Source organism: Anabrus simplex, chromosome 2 (assembly GCF_040414725.1).
Source record: "Anabrus simplex isolate iqAnaSimp1 chromosome 2, ASM4041472v1, whole genome shotgun sequence".
Classification (NCBI taxonomy): Eukaryota; Metazoa; Arthropoda; class Insecta; order Orthoptera; family Tettigoniidae; genus Anabrus; species Anabrus simplex.
Window position 1 is genome coordinate 878,004,100 of NC_090266.1, and position 17,640 is coordinate 878,021,739.

The 17,640-nt window shown below is 41.5% G+C and overlaps 1 protein-coding gene across 1 annotated transcript in view; it reads left to right on the forward strand.

Moving 5' to 3' along the window:
* Cht6 (Chitinase 6) overlaps positions 1–17,640 on the forward strand; it is a 526,853-nt gene that overhangs the window by 348,695 nt on the left and 160,518 nt on the right. Inside the window, exons 6-7 of the mRNA XM_068226058.1 lie at positions 4,441–4,570; positions 9,950–10,135. Of these exons, the coding sequence (XP_068082159.1) occupies positions 4,441–4,570; positions 9,950–10,135 (316 nt within the window). The remainder of the gene's footprint in view (positions 1–4,440; positions 4,571–9,949; positions 10,136–17,640) is intronic.

A 17,640-nucleotide genomic window follows, 5' to 3' on the forward strand; every position in this document is an offset into this window, starting at 1 on the left:
CTTACCTTCAACTTCAAGGCTACTTTACACAAGTGTATAAATTTGTAATGAATATCCGCGGCACCCTACATGATTACACAGAAAAAAAAATATAAGGACGCTATTCATAAACGCATGAAATAAACACCAGAAAGTTAGTAATTTCGATATTTTGTGCTTGCGTTATGGTAAATAAAGGTAATTGTATCGCCAACTTGCATTAATGAAACTGAACAAAATTAATTGAAAAATCCTAGATTGTTACATTACAAATAGAGAAAAAAATTATATCAATCAATCAATCAATCAATCAATCAATCAATCACTACTGATCTGCATTTAGGGCAGTTGCCTAGGTGGCAGATTCCCTTTCTTAAATGATTTCAAAGAAATTGGAAATTTATTGAACATCTCCCTTGGTAATTTATTCCAATCCCTAACTCCCCTTCCTATAAACGAATATTTGCCCCAATTTGTCCTCCTCTTGAATTCCAATATCTTAATATTGTGATCTTTCCTACTTTTAAAGACATCACTCAAACTGATTCGTCTACTGATGTCCTCCCATGCCATCTCTCCACTGACAGCTCGGAACATACCACTAGGTCGAGCAGCTCGTCTCCTTTCTCCGAAGTCTTCCCAGCCCAAACTTTGCAACATTTTTGCAACGCTACTCTTTAGTCGGAAATCGCCCAGAACAAATCGAGCCTGTTGCTAATACGATTTTTAATGAAAGGTTGTTTGGTCTCTATTTTAACACGAGAGAACCTTATCGTTAGAAGATACATAATATTCATCAGATATGGTGATAACATCGCTATATTGGTAACGCTGGGTGGTGTCCACATTTTGCCTGCCGTGGTTGAAATATAAATCAGTTTTGACTTGTGCGTAGACTGTCAATGCTTGAGTTTGTTGGATGAAATTGAAGCGTTGTGTCATGCAGCCACTAGCACTCCCTCAGCACTTAACAACACATACAAACCCAATCCAAGCAGTCTTTTGTACAGTGCCTTATGTTCAGAAGCGGTGCCCGTGAGATCTGTTGCACATACTGAGGCTCGTTCAGATGAAGGCAGAATAAGGTATGCATACATTTTCTTGAAATTTATATTTAATACAAACTGTTCTTTGGAGGAAAATAATGTCGTATTATCTCTTTATTACATTGGTGGTGTCATGGCACACCGGCACTATCTCACGAGCCGCCCCTGAACAGATCTGGGAACCAACTCCTGTCTAGCCATGTAGTAATAACAAGTCAACGCGAAACTCACTCCTGTCAGATTGTACTGTGCCGAGCAATCTGTGCAAAACTTCTCATGCTCCACCAACCAAATGAATCATCTACAATCACACGATTTTATTGTTCACTATGGCTACTTACAGTCGAGTGATTCGACGACTGTTCCTTATTCTCTGGTAGTTAAGAAATTAGACATGCAAAGGATTCCAGTCATCTGGAAAATATCCATGCTAACCACTGAAACGTTCGATTACGTACTCGAAATTAATATATATACACTGACTGACAGAGCAAATGCAACACCAAGAAGGAGTGGTTCGAAAGGGATGAAAGTTGGGGAAAAAACAGAGACGGCACGGACGAATAATTGATGTTTATTTCAAACCGATATGCAGGTTACACAATGCGCACGGCATCGACTCAGTAGGATGTAGGACACCGCGAGCGGCGATGCACGCAGAAACACGTCGAGGTACAGAGTCAATAAGAGTGCGGATGGTGTCCTGAGGGATGGATCTCCATTCTCTGTCAACCATTTGCCACAGTTGGTCGTCCGTACGAGGCTGGGGCAGAGTTTGCAAACGGCGTCCAATGAGATCCCACACGTGTTCGATTGGTGAGAGATCCGGAGAGTACGCTGGCCACGGAAGCATCTGTACACCTCGTAGAGCCTGTTGGGAGATGCGAGCAGTGTGTGGGCGGGCATTATCCTGCTGAAACAGAGCATTGGGCAGCCCCTGAAGGTACGGGAGTGCCACCGGCCGCAGCACATGCTGCACGTAGCGGTGGGCATTTAACGTGCCTTTAATACGCACTAGAGGTGACGTGGAACCATACGCAATAGCGCCCCAAACTATGATGCCGCGTTGTCTAGCGGTAGGGCGCTCCACAGTTACTGCTGGATTTGACCTTTCTCCACGCCGACGCCACACTCGTCTGCGGTGACTATCACTGACAGAACAGAAGCGTGACTCATCGGAGAACACGACGTTCCGCCATTCCCTCATCCAAGTCGCTCTAGCCCGGCACCATGCCAGGCGTGCACGTCTATGCTGTGGAGTCAATGGTAGTCTTCTGAGCGGACGCCGGGAGTGCAGGCCTCCTTCAACCAATCGACGGGAAATTGTTCTGGTCGATATTGGAACAGCCAGGGTGTCTTGCACATGCTGAAGAATGGCGGTTGACGTGGCGTGAGGGGCTGCCCCCGCTTGGCGGCGGATGCGCCGATCTTCGCGTGCTGACGTCACTCGGGCTGCGCCTGGACCCCTCGCACGTGTCACATGTCCCTGCGCCAACCATCTTCGCCACAGGCCGTGGACACATCCCTATGGGTATCGGCTGCGATTTGACGAAGCGACCAACCTGCCCTTCTCAGCCCGATCACCATACCCCTCGTAAAGTCGTCTGTCTGCTGGAAATGCCTCCGTTGACGGCGGCCTGGCATTCTTAGCTATACACGTGTCCTGTGGCACACGACAACACGTTCTACAATGACTGTCGGCTGAGAAATCACGGTACGAAGTGGCCCATTCGCCAACGCCGTGTCCCATTTATCGTTCGCTACGTGCGCAGCACAGCGGCGCATTTCACATCATGAGCATACCTCAGTGACGTCAGTCTACCCTGCAATTGGCATAAAGTTCTGACCACTCCTTCTTGGTGTTGCATTTGCTCTGTCAGTCAGTGTATATATATATGTACACAGAAGAGAGAACAACGAAGAAGACAATACATAATATTGGCTGCTTATTGCAAGCTCTTTATTCGGACGGCCCCTGGGCGAGTATGCATCAAACTTGATGTTCTGTTTTCCCCAACAGGTTACGCTGTACTAAAAACTGTGCAGATCACAATGTTTGGAGTTAGAATTTTGCCGAACGAGCACCATATGTGTATAACAGGGTGTTTCACATGTTGACACGAAGAGCTATGGATTTTCCTTTTCTTAAAATTTCAATTGACGTTGGAAGCGCGCGATGTTCAACACAAGCTCACTCGTGTCAGCCAAGTTCTATGATTTACGTAATGCACCAGTCACTCTTCGCTTGCTCACTTACAACAGCCGATATCACGAAAGAAGTGTGTTGCCTGGCCGAGGCAGTAAAGGCGTGCTTGGTCCACCTGGAAGGAGGTGGGTTCGATTATCCGTCAGGAAGTTGAAACATGTAGAAACGAGACTTCCACTCGTCAGCCTACAGAGGAATAAGTACCACTCTATCCCAGTTTGTGCCGAGGTTCTGGAAGCCATACTTGCCACTCCTCCAGAGGTCTCCACGGTGATGACTTTACTTTGCTTTGATGCCATGTAGACAATAACTGCATTAATAATAATACAGTTATAATAATATATGCTTAGTCTTCGGCCCGAAAGTTGGTTAGATTCGTAACAGATCAGCAGTCTCATAAAGCTGAGACATCGCTGAAGAGGCTTACTAAAGAAATGGGAAAAGATATAGTTTCCCGTTGCTTTCCTCACTGAACAACATTATGTTACATGCCATTCCCAAGTCCACCGAAGAATACACACTAACTGACCCTATAATCGACATTTTCATCCATTCTTCATCCGGAACTGGCTGTATTAGGAATATTTCACTAGTACCACTCATACCACTGTCACTTTCATATAGCCAAAACCAATGGGACTGAGACGGGTCAATGAGAGTAACCATTTCTTTCTTCCCATACCAGGCGATATAGAGCATTTGTAGCCATATTTCATCATAGATTTACGCTTAAACTGCCGCACTTGGAAGGATAGAGTCGACTTTCTGAATCAAAAGTAAGGGTACGAATTTTCCAAAATATCCTCCTTTATAATTTCATCACACACACATATACGCGGTTAAACAACTTAACTTGATCTGGAGTGCCACATTTTTCATTGTGGATGATTAAAATGTCACACGCTTCACTGTCTTTCATATATAAATCCTCCCCCCCCCCCCCCTTCCACCCCCGTCAAAATGAAAATGCTGTAGATATTACGGTAGAGAGTTCAGTTCTGGAAATTTGGTTCAGAGCATTTGCTGATGTATTGATCCAGCCGGACTGTAACAAATCTGAATTATTCTGTTTCAGATACTCGGTATTAAAATGGTGCCTGTTCTCTTCCCCTTTGCAAATGATGCAATGTTATTATTTTTAAAAGTACTTTATTCGTATATTACATCTTTCACCCATTACTATAAAATAACATCTATTAACATTTGCAGATACTTGGACTTCATGAACATCCTCACCTATGACTACCACTCAGCATTTGAGCCAGCCGTTAACCATCATTCACCACTCTATTCCCTGGAGGAAGACAACGAGTATAACTTTGATGCGCCTCTCAACATTGTGAGTACTGTCGATATTATTCTTATAGTGACTTGACGCCAGTTAAAAATTCATACGGTACATAATTAACGATAAAAAATGTACGTATAATGATTCTTCATGAGGAGCAACATAGATGAAATATTTAAAAAAATGAATACATTATTTGCTCTTACGTCTAGATTATATTTTCTTATTAAACCACTCATTCAAACGGTAGTCATTACTACAACGGCATAAGGTGATTTGATGCCCTAGCATGGTGAGTGCGTTGTAGTGACGTCTGTGGTAATGAGAAAACAACATTTCACCTTTCTGAGTCGGAAAATCTTCTGCAGGTTTATGCTCTCTATATTGTTTACTTTGTTTCAACAGATAATTAAATGGGCATTTAACCAATTGTTTCATTTTAGAGACGGTAGCATTTCCTAAAATGATCAATGCCATAATCCTAATTCATTTGTTGTAAACGAGTCGCTGAAGGAGTGTACCGTACGAAAAAAATCTTATACTAAAACTGTGATGTTGCAGTCAGATAAACATTGGCTTCTGTTCCAAAAATTGTAGGTTCCATACCTTCTCAGATCTGTAACATTTCAGGCTGGTTAAATGTGGCAGCTCCTCAACTGTAATCACATGGGCTGAGTGGACCTCGAACTAGCCTTCAGATCCAGGTTAAAAACCCTGACCTGGCCGGGAATCGAATCCACTTCTGTACGACAAGATTCAAATCCACGATGTCCCTCAGAAATCTACAGCAATTAAAGGGACGTTTTACCAATGCCATAAAATTGTGCTTAATCTAATTTAATACCGACGCCATGTAGTTCGGAAAAGACCAGGAAGATATTATATATATAATTCGCTGGGGCCATCAAGGACCACGTTAAGTCTTGTTGCATTTGACACTGAACTTGGCCTTCTTTAGAGCCCAAATTTCCCTCATTCTTTGTGAGTGGGCCTGCTTACGCTCCTCTGTCCAAGGGGCACCGTGTCTTCTCTTCGGTTGCTCGTCTCAGTTTAGCCCGTTCGTCAATATTTTCTTGCGAAAGAGATCTCTGTTAAGGGCATCTTCAGCTGAGATCTGTAGCATTTACAGGTCTTCTTTTGGTATTTCTAAACCAGGAAATTGTGGTTTTGGGGTTTGAATCAAAAAAGTGAAAGATTTCTTTAGTTAACTTTCTTCCGTCCATTCTTTTCAGATGACCGTAAAATCGTGCCCGTCTTTTTCTGATTGTGTCGGTAATTTCCTCTATTTTGCTGTAGACTTCCTTGTTGGATCTCTTTTGATGGATTCCATTTTTGTACTTTGATCCCAAGATTCCTCTCACAATTTTGCGTTCTCTTTTCTCCAGTTCTTCAAGGAGTCCTTTGTTGGCATTCAGAGACAGGGTTTCGGCTGCATATAGAACTACTGGCTTCAGAACTGTTTCATAGTGACGTATCTTGGTGTTTTGGGAAAGGCATTTTTTGTTGTAGATTGTGCAGGATGTTTGGTAGGCTATTTCCAGTTTGCGTACTCGCTCCTGAAGTGCTTCTTTGTCCAGTCCATTTTTCATGATGATCTCACCCAGGTATTTGAATTTGTCTACTCGGGTGATGTCCCCGTATTTTGTATGGAGTTTTGGTGGAGCCTATTTGATGTTAGTCATTACTTCTGTTTTCTCAAACGATATCTGCAAACCAGTTTGTTCGGCAATTTCCTTTAAAATTTCAACTTGAGCTCTAGCGGTTTCTATGTCGTTTGAGAGAACAGCAATATCATCGGCAATGCTAAGCAGTCTGTTGCGATCCCCTTGGATTTGGTTCCTATTCTCAATGGACTGTAGTTGGTTTCCTGTAATCTCACCCGCCAGGTTCTGATGATCTTTTCAAGAACACAGTTGAAGAGTATCGGGGATAGCCCATCACCTTGTCGGACGCCTGTTTTGATGTCAAAGGAATGCGAGAGACATCCGTGGAACTTCACCTTGGATTTTGTATCGGTCAGGGTGGCTCTAATTAATGCCAGCAGTTTCAAATCAACTCCAAATTCATTTAAGATGTTTAGCAGGACTTCCCGGTCAATGGAGTCGTACGCTTTCTTAAAGTCCACAAAGACAGACACATACTGCTTGGACCTTAGTGTACAATATCTGATGATCGTTTTGAGATTTTGGATCTGTTCAGCTGTTGAGCGACCTTTTCTGAACCCTCCTTGGTATTCACCTATTTGATGTTCGACTTGTGCTTCCAAACGCTCCAGGATGGCAAGTGATAGAATTTTGTAAGTCACGGGTAGCAAAGATATTCCTCTGTAGTTGTTGATGTTCTTCATGCTGCCTTTTTTGTGTAGTGGATGGATCAAAGCTATTTTCCAATCTTCGGGTAGGGTCTCCTTGTTCCAAATTTCTTCTATTTGCTTTTGCAAGATATCAAGTGATTCCTCTGGGGCATATTTCCATAGTTCTGCTACTACTGAGTCTTCACCCGGCGCTTTGTTATTTTTGAGACGGGCAATGTGGCGCTTGATTTCATCTCTGTCGGGTGTTCTGGAATCTGGGTACCTGAGTAAGGGTTCCTTGGTCTCAATGGCGCTTTGCAGTTTAGAGCAATTATGTAAGTTAAATTCTTGAAGTAATCTGCCAGAATGCTGCAATTTTCTTCATCTGACGTCGCCAGTGTGCCGTCCTTTCACTCAAAGCATAGAGATGGTGGTTTATAGCCAGTAGTTTGCGTTCGAAGGCTCTGTAGTACTCTCTGCTTTCATTCTCCCTAAAGTTTTGTTCTATCTTTTCAATGAGAGATTTTTCGTATTTACGTTTCTCAGTTCTGAACAACCTAGCTGCTTGGGCACGTTGGGTTTTGTAGGTTTCCCAATCATTTTCTGATTTCGTAGAGTAGTACTGTTTCCATGCATTGAGTCTTTCTTGGAGGACTGATTCACAGGTACCATTCCACCAGGCATGCTTTTTGCTTCTCTTGATTTCTGCAACGTCTTTGGCGGCCTCAACAAGGAGACTTTTGCCGTTGTTAAAGTCACAGTCATTTGGTCTAGCCTTCTCCTGGAACTCCTCGACCCTTTGCCGAAGTTTATCATTGTCGAAGCGTGTGATCTGTTTGGTTGTCTTCCTTGTGTTTGCGGGAATTGGTTTGAATTTGATAAGAGACATATAATGATCTGAGGCCACATTGATGCCTTTCTTTACCTTGACATTCATAATCTCAGGGCTGTTTCTCCTGGAGATTGCAACATGATCAATTTGGAACTCTCCGAGAGCTTGGATGGGAGAACGCCAAGCCATTTGCTTTCTGGGTAGATGGCGAAAGTGGGTCGACATGACCTGCAGGTTGTGATTTTCGCAAATGGACACCAGTCTTTTGCCGTTGGGATTGGTTCTTTTGTGAGCAGGGTAATGTCCTATAACTTTCTTTTACTTCTGTTCACGACCTAGTTGGGCATTGAAGTCACCCAAAAGAAGCTTGACATGGTGTTTGGGGATTTCGTTTAATTTTTCATCCAGTTGGTCCCAGAAATTATCAACTTCGTCTGGATCAGACTTGTTCTTATCGTTTGTAGGAGCATGTGCGTTAACTAGGGCGTAGGTTTTGTTCGCGCATTTAATTGTGAGTATAGACAATCTGTCATTCACAGGTTCGAAATTTGCAACCGATTTAAGGATCTTGGTTCTAACAGCAAACGTGGTTCCAAGCATCACAGCTCCATTGAGGATTCCTCTTTGTGCTTTGCTCTTGAAAAATCGGTAGCCTTCGGAATCAAAAATCTCTTCATCTGGGTACCTTGTTTCCTGTAGGGCCATTATGGATATCTGATTTTCATGAAGAGCTTTGGTGAGGGTTTTCAGCTTGCCAGTTTGTGTAAGTGAATTTATGTTGAAAGTTGCTAGAAAGGTTTTAGATTTTGGCCTGAGTTTTTGACTCTTCGGGGTACACCGAGACGCTCCGACTCGTCTCTTGCATGATGTCGAGTCTCCCCCAGAATCTGAATGAGACTCGTGCGCCGTGGCATTCACGACGAGGGATTTATCCGAAGATTTACCCCCTGGGGTATGTTTCTTGAAATGTTGTGCCATCATGCCTTTTGACTTGACTTTGCTTTGGACGGGTACCCATCCTTTTACAACTAGGGTTGTTAGCCCTAGAGGTTGCCTCAAGATGTTTTCTGGCTTCTGGTCATTTACCAGTCTTTGTCGTAACCCTGGCAAGGGACCAGTTTTTTTTCACGATGGTATTTTATTTCCCTACTACCCTCTGACTCTGCTGGCGGCAGAGCCAGCGAGCTTCCCCAATTCCAACGGGATGCGCCCGATGGAGGTAACCGGTAAATCCCCACACGGGTATTATTATTATTATTATTATTATTATTATTATTATTATTATTATTATTATTATTATTATTATTATTATTATTATTATTACTAGATGGAAGCTGTCAGTTGTCGGTCCCATGTTGTAGGAGTAGCGCCCCTGCCTCTTACCCTAAGGTCACGTGTTCGATTCCCGGCCAGGTCAGGTTTTTTTACCTGGATCTGATGGCTAGTTCAAAGTCTACACAGCCCAGGTGATTCCAGTTGAGGAGCTATGTTACGATGAGATAGTGGCACCGGTCTAGAAAGCCAAGAATAGCGGCTGAGAGGATCTGTCATGCCGATCAAACGACACCTTGTAATCTGGAGACCTTCGGGTTGAGCAGCGGTCGCTTGGTAGGCCAAGGCCATTCTGGGGTGTTGCGCCATGGGTTTTTATAAGCTATCAGTAAAACCAGTACTGAGCAAGTTGGCCATGTGGTTAGGGTCGTGCAACTGTGAGTTTGCATTAGGGAGATAGTAGGTTCGAACCCCACTGTCGGCAGACTTGAAGATGGTTTCCCATGGTTACTCATTTTCTTTGAAATCGGTTTTATTTTTAATTTTTTACAATTTTTTTATGTCTCACCAGTACAGATAGATCTTATGGCGACAATGAGTTAGAAAAGGTCTAGGAGTGGGAAGGAAGCGTCCGTCGGCTTGATTAAGGTACAGCCTTGTGTGAAAATGGGAATCCACGGGAAACGTTCTTCAGGGCTACCGATAGTGGGGTTCGAACCCACTCTCTCCCTAATGCAAGCTCACAGTTGTGTGTCCCTAACCGCACGGCCAAGTCGCTCGGTCTTATTCGGTGTGACTGTCAGTCTTTACTTTTGATGTTGTTATTAAGTTCTCAGAAGGATACCATAATTTAATATCATCACTTACGAATATTGAAGTATTCAAGCACTTTTTTCCATTTGTGAAATTACCAGCATTTACTTCTGGGAACTATTCTTGTGATGTTATCGCTGCAAACATTTATTTGCAATCTTCCGTTGCTTGCCATATTATACCAAATCATTATTCAATGACCATTTTGTTGTTATTACAGGACCATACTATAAGCCATTATCTGGAGATGGGAGCTGATCGGGAGAAACTGGTACTTGGAATACCTACCTATGGACGCTCGTACACTCTTTTCAATCCTCTAGCCACTGAACTTGGTTCACCGGCTGATGGACCAGGAGAACAGGGTGACTCGACGAGGGAGAAGGGTTATCTCGCTTACTATGAGGTAAGTAACTACTGTACACCAGCGTAGCTACCGTAAACAGCTGAAATGAAAAAAAGCATGGATTAAGTGTATTAATATGTTTGATATGCAGTAGTGTATCCAGGATCGGACAATGGTGGGGGTTATAATTACAAAATGACGACAGAACACAATTAAAATCACGAACGTGTCACGGCCGACTACGCGACAGTCACTTCTATTTTACTTCAGTTACAGTTGTCTGCATCATACCATTGTGCAGTTCTTGACCTAAACCAGATTTAAGTGAAGATTTTTAGCAAGCAAGCTGCAAGTAGCAGATCTTATGATACACTGCATGATAATTTTACAATTTAGTATACAGCTTTGATTAGTATATTACTAGACCAAGGTCCAACATTATTTACATGATTACACAGAGGCCTGAAACAAAATAGGATGGGATATGACATTTATTGATTAACTCGTATTTACTCAAGTCAAATGAAGAGCTTATTTTCAAGGTGTCTTAAATCCGTGAAATGACAAACTTCAAAAATCACTTTTTAATTTCACACAAACGATTTGAAATAGAGTTACCATTATAAGTTATTATAATTTACAACTGTACTGTCAACATTAACACTCACTTACCAAAATCCCTGACCGTTAGAAGTAGTAGTAACAGGATCACGACATGGAGTTAAGACACTTTGGATGTAAAAAATCGTTTTAGGATGTCTTTTTAAGAGGAGAATGAAGTCTGATACATAATAAACCGTGAATTCTATTACTTTGCATTAATGTTGCTTACATGAAGGTAGTACAGTGTGCCATTCAGACTTCATTACTAGGAGAGTCATCTGTTTGTCCATTGTTTGTGTTTCCAAAAATGCCATTGCAGAATGCTGATGAGTAATGCCTAACGTCTTTAAAAGTGAATTAACATTTTCCAACTTTCCCTCTTTTACTAGATGGCCTAATGTTTTTTTTGTGGTTTCAGTGTTGACCATTTTCCCCCTCATTTTATGATTGTGAGTATGCATTTTTATACCCGAATAAGCAGTACTACAAGCTATATCGCTGCATGTTACCACAATGCTTTCCACATCTGTTATATTGAAATCCATTTTGGATTCAATAACCTTCCTGGCAGAGAGATTCCACTCATAGGTAACCCAGTCTTTACCTAGCACAAGTACACACCCAACATTTTCAAAGATACTGTGATAGTCTGTTGTCAAAAGACCTTGCTCCATTTTACGCAGCTTTGTCTTGTCTGCACTCCTCCAAAGACACCATTTATAGTATTGAGCTGGATAGCTGCAGTCACTTAAGTGCGGCCAGTATCCAGTATTTGGGAGATAGTGGATTCAAACCCCACTATCAGCAGTCCTGAAGATGGTTTTCTGTAGTTTCCCATTTTCACACCAGGTAAATACTGGGGCTGTACCTTAATAGTGCCACGGCTGTTTCCTTCGCACTCCAAGCCCTTTCCTGTCCTATTGTCACAATAAGACCTATCTGTGTCAGTGCGATGTAAAGCAACTTGTAAGAAAAAAATGATCTAAAGGTAAATAACTTTGTCCCCGCACAAGAAATGTTAAGTTAACAGTGAGATCAAATGTATCAGCCAGTTTGCTAAGCATTGCTAGTATAGTATAATTTTTGGTCTTCATTCATCACAAAACAGATTGATTTTCTTTATTTGCGGATTTGAAGTAAGAATGTGAACGTAGACGCGCACTACAAACCTGAGAACTATAACTGCATTGCATAATTTTCTCCCGATGTGTAAAAATGATACATCTGTTTTATTTTGTTGTGACCTTGCACCGTAGTGACGAACAAAACACAAATGGTACTTCCAAAGCTGGTGACAGTAAAACGCCTCAGCCAACGCAGTACGTGGGAAAGGCTGATTTTGCATCATATCAAATGCGAAACAAGCCGTGTCATGACACGTTATTGTTTAATTCATTAGTTCATAAAATCTCTCAGCATGACGTTTATACGAGCAGTTCACAAACTATTTTCTTGTGTTTCTCTTCATCTTGTCTGTACTTCGAACCAAAGTCCTGCACAGTGGCCCAGCCCATGAGCTGCTTCATCCGTTGACGGCATTGGGCTTTAGAAGGCTTGAACTTAAAAAGTCTGTGACGTCAATGCACGGCACAGGCTGGGCAGCGCTATGTCATTCATACCGTGATGCGAGTATAATGGTGTGTCAGTGAGCATCCAGTCTACCGCAGTGACGTCACGCTGGTAGCAAAGCAGGGAAGGCAGTAATATTCCTCACACTGTGAAGAGAGTGCATTGTTCAAAATGTATTTATTTACAATCAAGAGACTGCAATGTATGTTACTACCGTCTAGTGATGCAAATTCCAGTGCCTCTGCTGGCACTGGTGTGCACAGTGCCAGTGCCAAACGTGTCACCGTGCCAAGACACCGGTGCCGCGGCACTGTCAGTGCCACGATGACTACTTATTCATTGGACTCGTATAAAAACGTTTGTACTTTATGTATTGACAAAAAGGGAACTCCACGTAGATATACCATAATTTGCATTAATATTTGCGTGCAAAATACTACAAAATAACCCTCAAATAAGTTTTCCATTCACATTAAAGGACAGTATTTTTTGACTTTATTTGCTAACAGTCTGTTTCGTCTGTTAGTCAAAATTTACAAACAAAATACTACAAATTGCCTCTGCTAACACTGGTGTGCGCAGTACCAGCGCCAAACGCGTCACCATGCCAAAACACCGGTGCCGCGGCACTGTCAGTGCCACGATGACTACTTATTCATTGGACTCGTATAAAAACGTTTGTACTTCATGTATTGACAAAAAAGGAACTACACATAGATATACAGTAACTTATATTAATATTTACATGCAAATTACTACGAAATAACCCTCAAATAAGTTTTCCATTCACATTCAAGAACAGTAATTTTCACTTGCTTAGCAGACAGTCTGTTTCGTCTGTTAGTCAAAATTTGACCAGCTTTCGAAAACACCCTTTCGGCAGCGACGGATGTTGCTACAACACACATCTTCCGGACAGCTAAATAGTAAAGGTTGGGATACTGAAGCTTTCTTCCCAACCACCATTTTAAAGGATCTACCTGCCTAGCTATTAAGGGGTCTTCCAGGTACCTGTAATAAATAAATATAAACATTATTTCTCTAATCCGAATGTTCAATAACCGAATTTGTGTGCTAGTAGAATGTCACTCTGAATATTTTAAAGTGATTGAAATAATAGCAGCTATAAAAATATACGTAGTTTGCTTACCTGTTTACTTCTATAATAGCCTGAGACATAGGTGTTGAAATTTGTGGTTGCTGACATCTAGCTAAGTCCTCGTTGTAGGTAGCCCATGGTGAAAATTCACCTAGTTCATCTTCATCAGGAACTGTGTCTGTAGCAAGAGGACCTCCAGTTCCCCACGAACACTCTTCCGGATGGGATCTTAAAATTAAATCTGCTACATCGGTGATGACATCTTCTTTGATCTTTCTGGCATCAAGAAGATCGTAAAACATGCTTTCTTTCTTGAACCTAGGATCCAAGAACGTACAGGTTGCAAATGTCTTGTTCTTCTCAATGTCTCCGTAGTATTTGGTTAAACCGACCACTAGCGATTGTATAATTTGCGTCACGGGAGTATGAAACTTCTTTGAATCGATCATTTTCTGGCAGGAAGAAAGTAATCCCTTTCTTAAAACAATCACCTTCGACGCTGATACATATTTGTCCGCACTCATTTCGCGTGTCACTATTTCGAATGGCTTCAAAACTGCACACATGTCCCGAATAATGAGCCATTCTTCCACTGCAATGGCAGGAACCTTAGCATCCAGTACAGCAACCGTGCTTTTCACAGCACTTGAAAGTTTATGGAAGCGTTCGAGCATGTAAAATGTCGAGTTCCACCTAGTTGAAACATCGTGGATGAGTTTTTCAATTGGGAGGTCGTTCTGCTGTAAATAGTTTCTTAGGGCTGCCATTGCTACCGTGCTTCTTTTGAAGTACTCCACGGTTTCCCTCACTTTTTTCAGAACAACTTGTAACTCACTCTGCTTCAACGCAAACTGCACTATTATGTTCAACGTATGAGCGAAACAGCCAAACATAGTAAATTTACTTCGTTCGATTGCACAAACAATATTCGGAGCATTGTCGGACACAACAATTACAACCTTCTCGTCGATGTTCCATTCATTCGTGATGCGCTTAAGTTGAACACATAGATTTTCCGCAGTATGTCTCTCTGTATACGAGAAACACTCTAACAAGACACTCTGCATGGTCATAGTGTCTGGCAAAATAAAATGGCAGGTGACAGCCATGAAACTTTCTGTATTAAGTGATGTCCAACAGTCAGTAGTTAGACAGACAGTGGGTGCAAGATGAAGGTATTCTCGTACTTTAAGCTGACAAGACTCGTACAGAGAGTTTATCAGCGAATGATTTAAAACATATTTTGACGGAAGTTCATAGTCAGGATTCAGAGCTTGAGTGTACTCCACAAATCCAGTGTCCTCAACCAAACTGTACGGCTGTAAGTCCGTGTAGATCATTTTTGCTAACGCAAGGTCTATTTTCTTCTTTTGAGGAGCAGTTAGTTTTCTTCTGACAAACGCAGTTACCCTCATCTGGTTGTTAGCCTTTGAAATAGGTACCTCTGAAAATGGAGTAGCCTGTGATGTTACAGGTGAGGCAGCTAGATCAAGAGACCGACTAGAACTCGAAGCACTATTTCGACACTCAACTTCCCGTTGTTCATCACTCTTGTTTCTGTTTTCCGGCATCTGAGTCACTTCTCCACCTTGAGGCAAAATCACAGTCGGGTGGCGACGAAGCATATGCCGTTTTAAACATGTTATCGTTGATTTGAACGATATGTAAGATTTACAAATATCACACACTGCTATGTACTTGTTTTTAACATCTGGAGTGAAATAGCTCCACAAAGGGCTAGATTTTCATCTATCTGCCATTGACACGGAATTCAAGACAATCGATAATATTACAGAAGAGAATAAAGCACAGCGTGGCACGGTCCGGCCGCACTTGGTAGCACGGGGTGACCAGTAGGTACTGTAGAAGCGATCTCTCCTGGAAGACTGGCACGGACACCGGCACTGCTCCGAAAAGCACTGGCCTGTACGTGCCGTGCCGTTGACACTAGACAACGGCCGTGACATGCACAGCTGAGGCATGAGGCGGTCACGTGGCCACACACAATAGTGCTTCGTTCGGTATCAGTGCCAGCCACCAGTGCCCGCCATACTGTTCGATGTACTCATGGAAAAACAGACTTGTTTGATGTATGTTCTTGCCCTTACAAACAGTATAAATAAGGAGTTGCCCTTCAGAGTCAATACTCACGTCACAAACCTAATTATTCATGTAAACGTTTCACAGAGTTACTGTATTTTTATAGCAGTGCCACTGGCACTGATTCATTTTAAATCGTGGCACCGTGCCTACCGTGCCGCCTCTGGGACCAGTGTCAAAGCACGGTGCCAGTGCCTTCCTTACATCACTACTACCGTCAATGTATGTAATGAATGCCTTGTACATAAGCATTTTAGCTCTGGCAGTTGGTAAATTTTGACATTTTCTTGGACGTTTTTCTATGTGAATATAAAAGAACGTTCTTCCTGTTTAATTGTTTTAAGCGAATATAAGATCTTGTGCGCGCTAAGATTAAAATAACTTCTCGAGGAATTTTCACTGCTGGTGGTAATTGCTTCATGGTTAGTTTGTCAAACATGCAGGGTTCCCTGCAAAGGTAGTTACCGTGAAGGTCATTAAATTCTTTCTCCAGTATATTTGTAACTTCCAGTAACACATCACTGGAACTCATTAAATTTCCTCTTGATGTACATTGGAGCCAGTATGGTTGTTTGTTTGCTGCTTCTGGCTGCTGAACAATTGTGCCTAAGTAGGAATATTTGTTGCAAAACTTGTGAGCAATATAGCCAGCAACATATTTCAAGCCTTCCTGAGTAATTGTTCCTTTTGATAGTATATCTTCAAAAGCTTCAAGCACATTTGCGTGTTCTGGAGTCATATTCAAATATTCCATGTCCACCTCATTTACACTCTGTTATTCAGACTGAATGAAACTATTAGCACTAATTTCCTCTTCTTTGTAACTCTGTCCATTTTCATCATCCAAGCTTTTGCTTAGCTGAACCAGCATGGTTTGTGTAAAACAATAATCATCGTTGTTGACATCATCATAATGTAAATTATCACAATCACGTAGTGATTTAATTAAACACGATTCATTGTTGTCCACTGTGTTCTTATTCTGAGTAAACACAGCAGCAGAATGTTTACCCAGAATGTACCACCTTAATCTATGTTTGAAGTCCAAGGGACTTGGATGATCATGAGGACCTTCCATTCCTCTTATATATGAAAATAAATATTCAACAACGTCCTGATTCAAGCGATATGTTAATATATACAAGGCGCATTCCATAAATAATGTGACCAAATTCATAAAAAATCATTTATTGAATATATTCGTACAAATAATCAAAAATCTTCAAAATAGCACCCTCTTGCATCGATACACTTCTGGAGGCGGTGTTTTCATGCCTGGAAGGCCTTTTCCGGAATGGCCTTTAGAAGTGATAAAAATCATTGTTATCCGTATTGAAGATACTGAATGTAGGATGCTAAAAGGTTTGTTTTGTCACCTATTCAATACATATAAATTTTACAATTTAGGAATTTATTATTGATTCCACTTGAGACATGTTTCGCCCTTCATTGAGGGCATCATCAGTCAAATTATCTCCTCAAGGCAAAAATCAGGCACCTGGTTAGTAGTTGACATGCACAAATTAATACATATTATTAATACACATTACAAAAATTAAGTAAGAGAAACAGTTGTACAATAGTGATGATTCAACATATAGGTTTATAGAATAAGAAGTCAGCACCAATGCGTAAAATTAAAATAGTAGAGTTCGGCAGTGGTGCTCTGGAGAACAGTTGACGCAATCATAGGAAAATATAAAGTTTTAAAAATATTGACATTATAACAATCAAGGGAGAAAGGGTGTAGTGCTCGGCGTCAATGTTTGTAACCAAAAATTAATGTCAATGGTTGGTAACTATACAGTATTTACATTGTCCAATTGAACAGTTGAGAATAAAGTTTTAAAAATATTTACATTATAACAATCAGGGGAGAAAGGGTGTAGTGCTCGGCGTCAATGTTTGTAACCAAAAATTAATGTCAATGGTTGGTAACTATACAGTATTTACATTGTCCAATTGAACAGTTGAGAATTTTACAATTTATATATATATTTACACAAGAGCAGCTTGGTGAGCAAGGATATAAAAAAATCTAGTACCAAGTGCGTCCTGTTGTTTTAAAACCAGCACTACACCCTTTCTCCCTTGATTGTTATAATGTAAATATTTTTAAAACTTTATATTTTCCTATGATTGCGTCAACTGTTCTCCAGAGCACCACTGCCGAACTCTACTATTTTAATTTTAC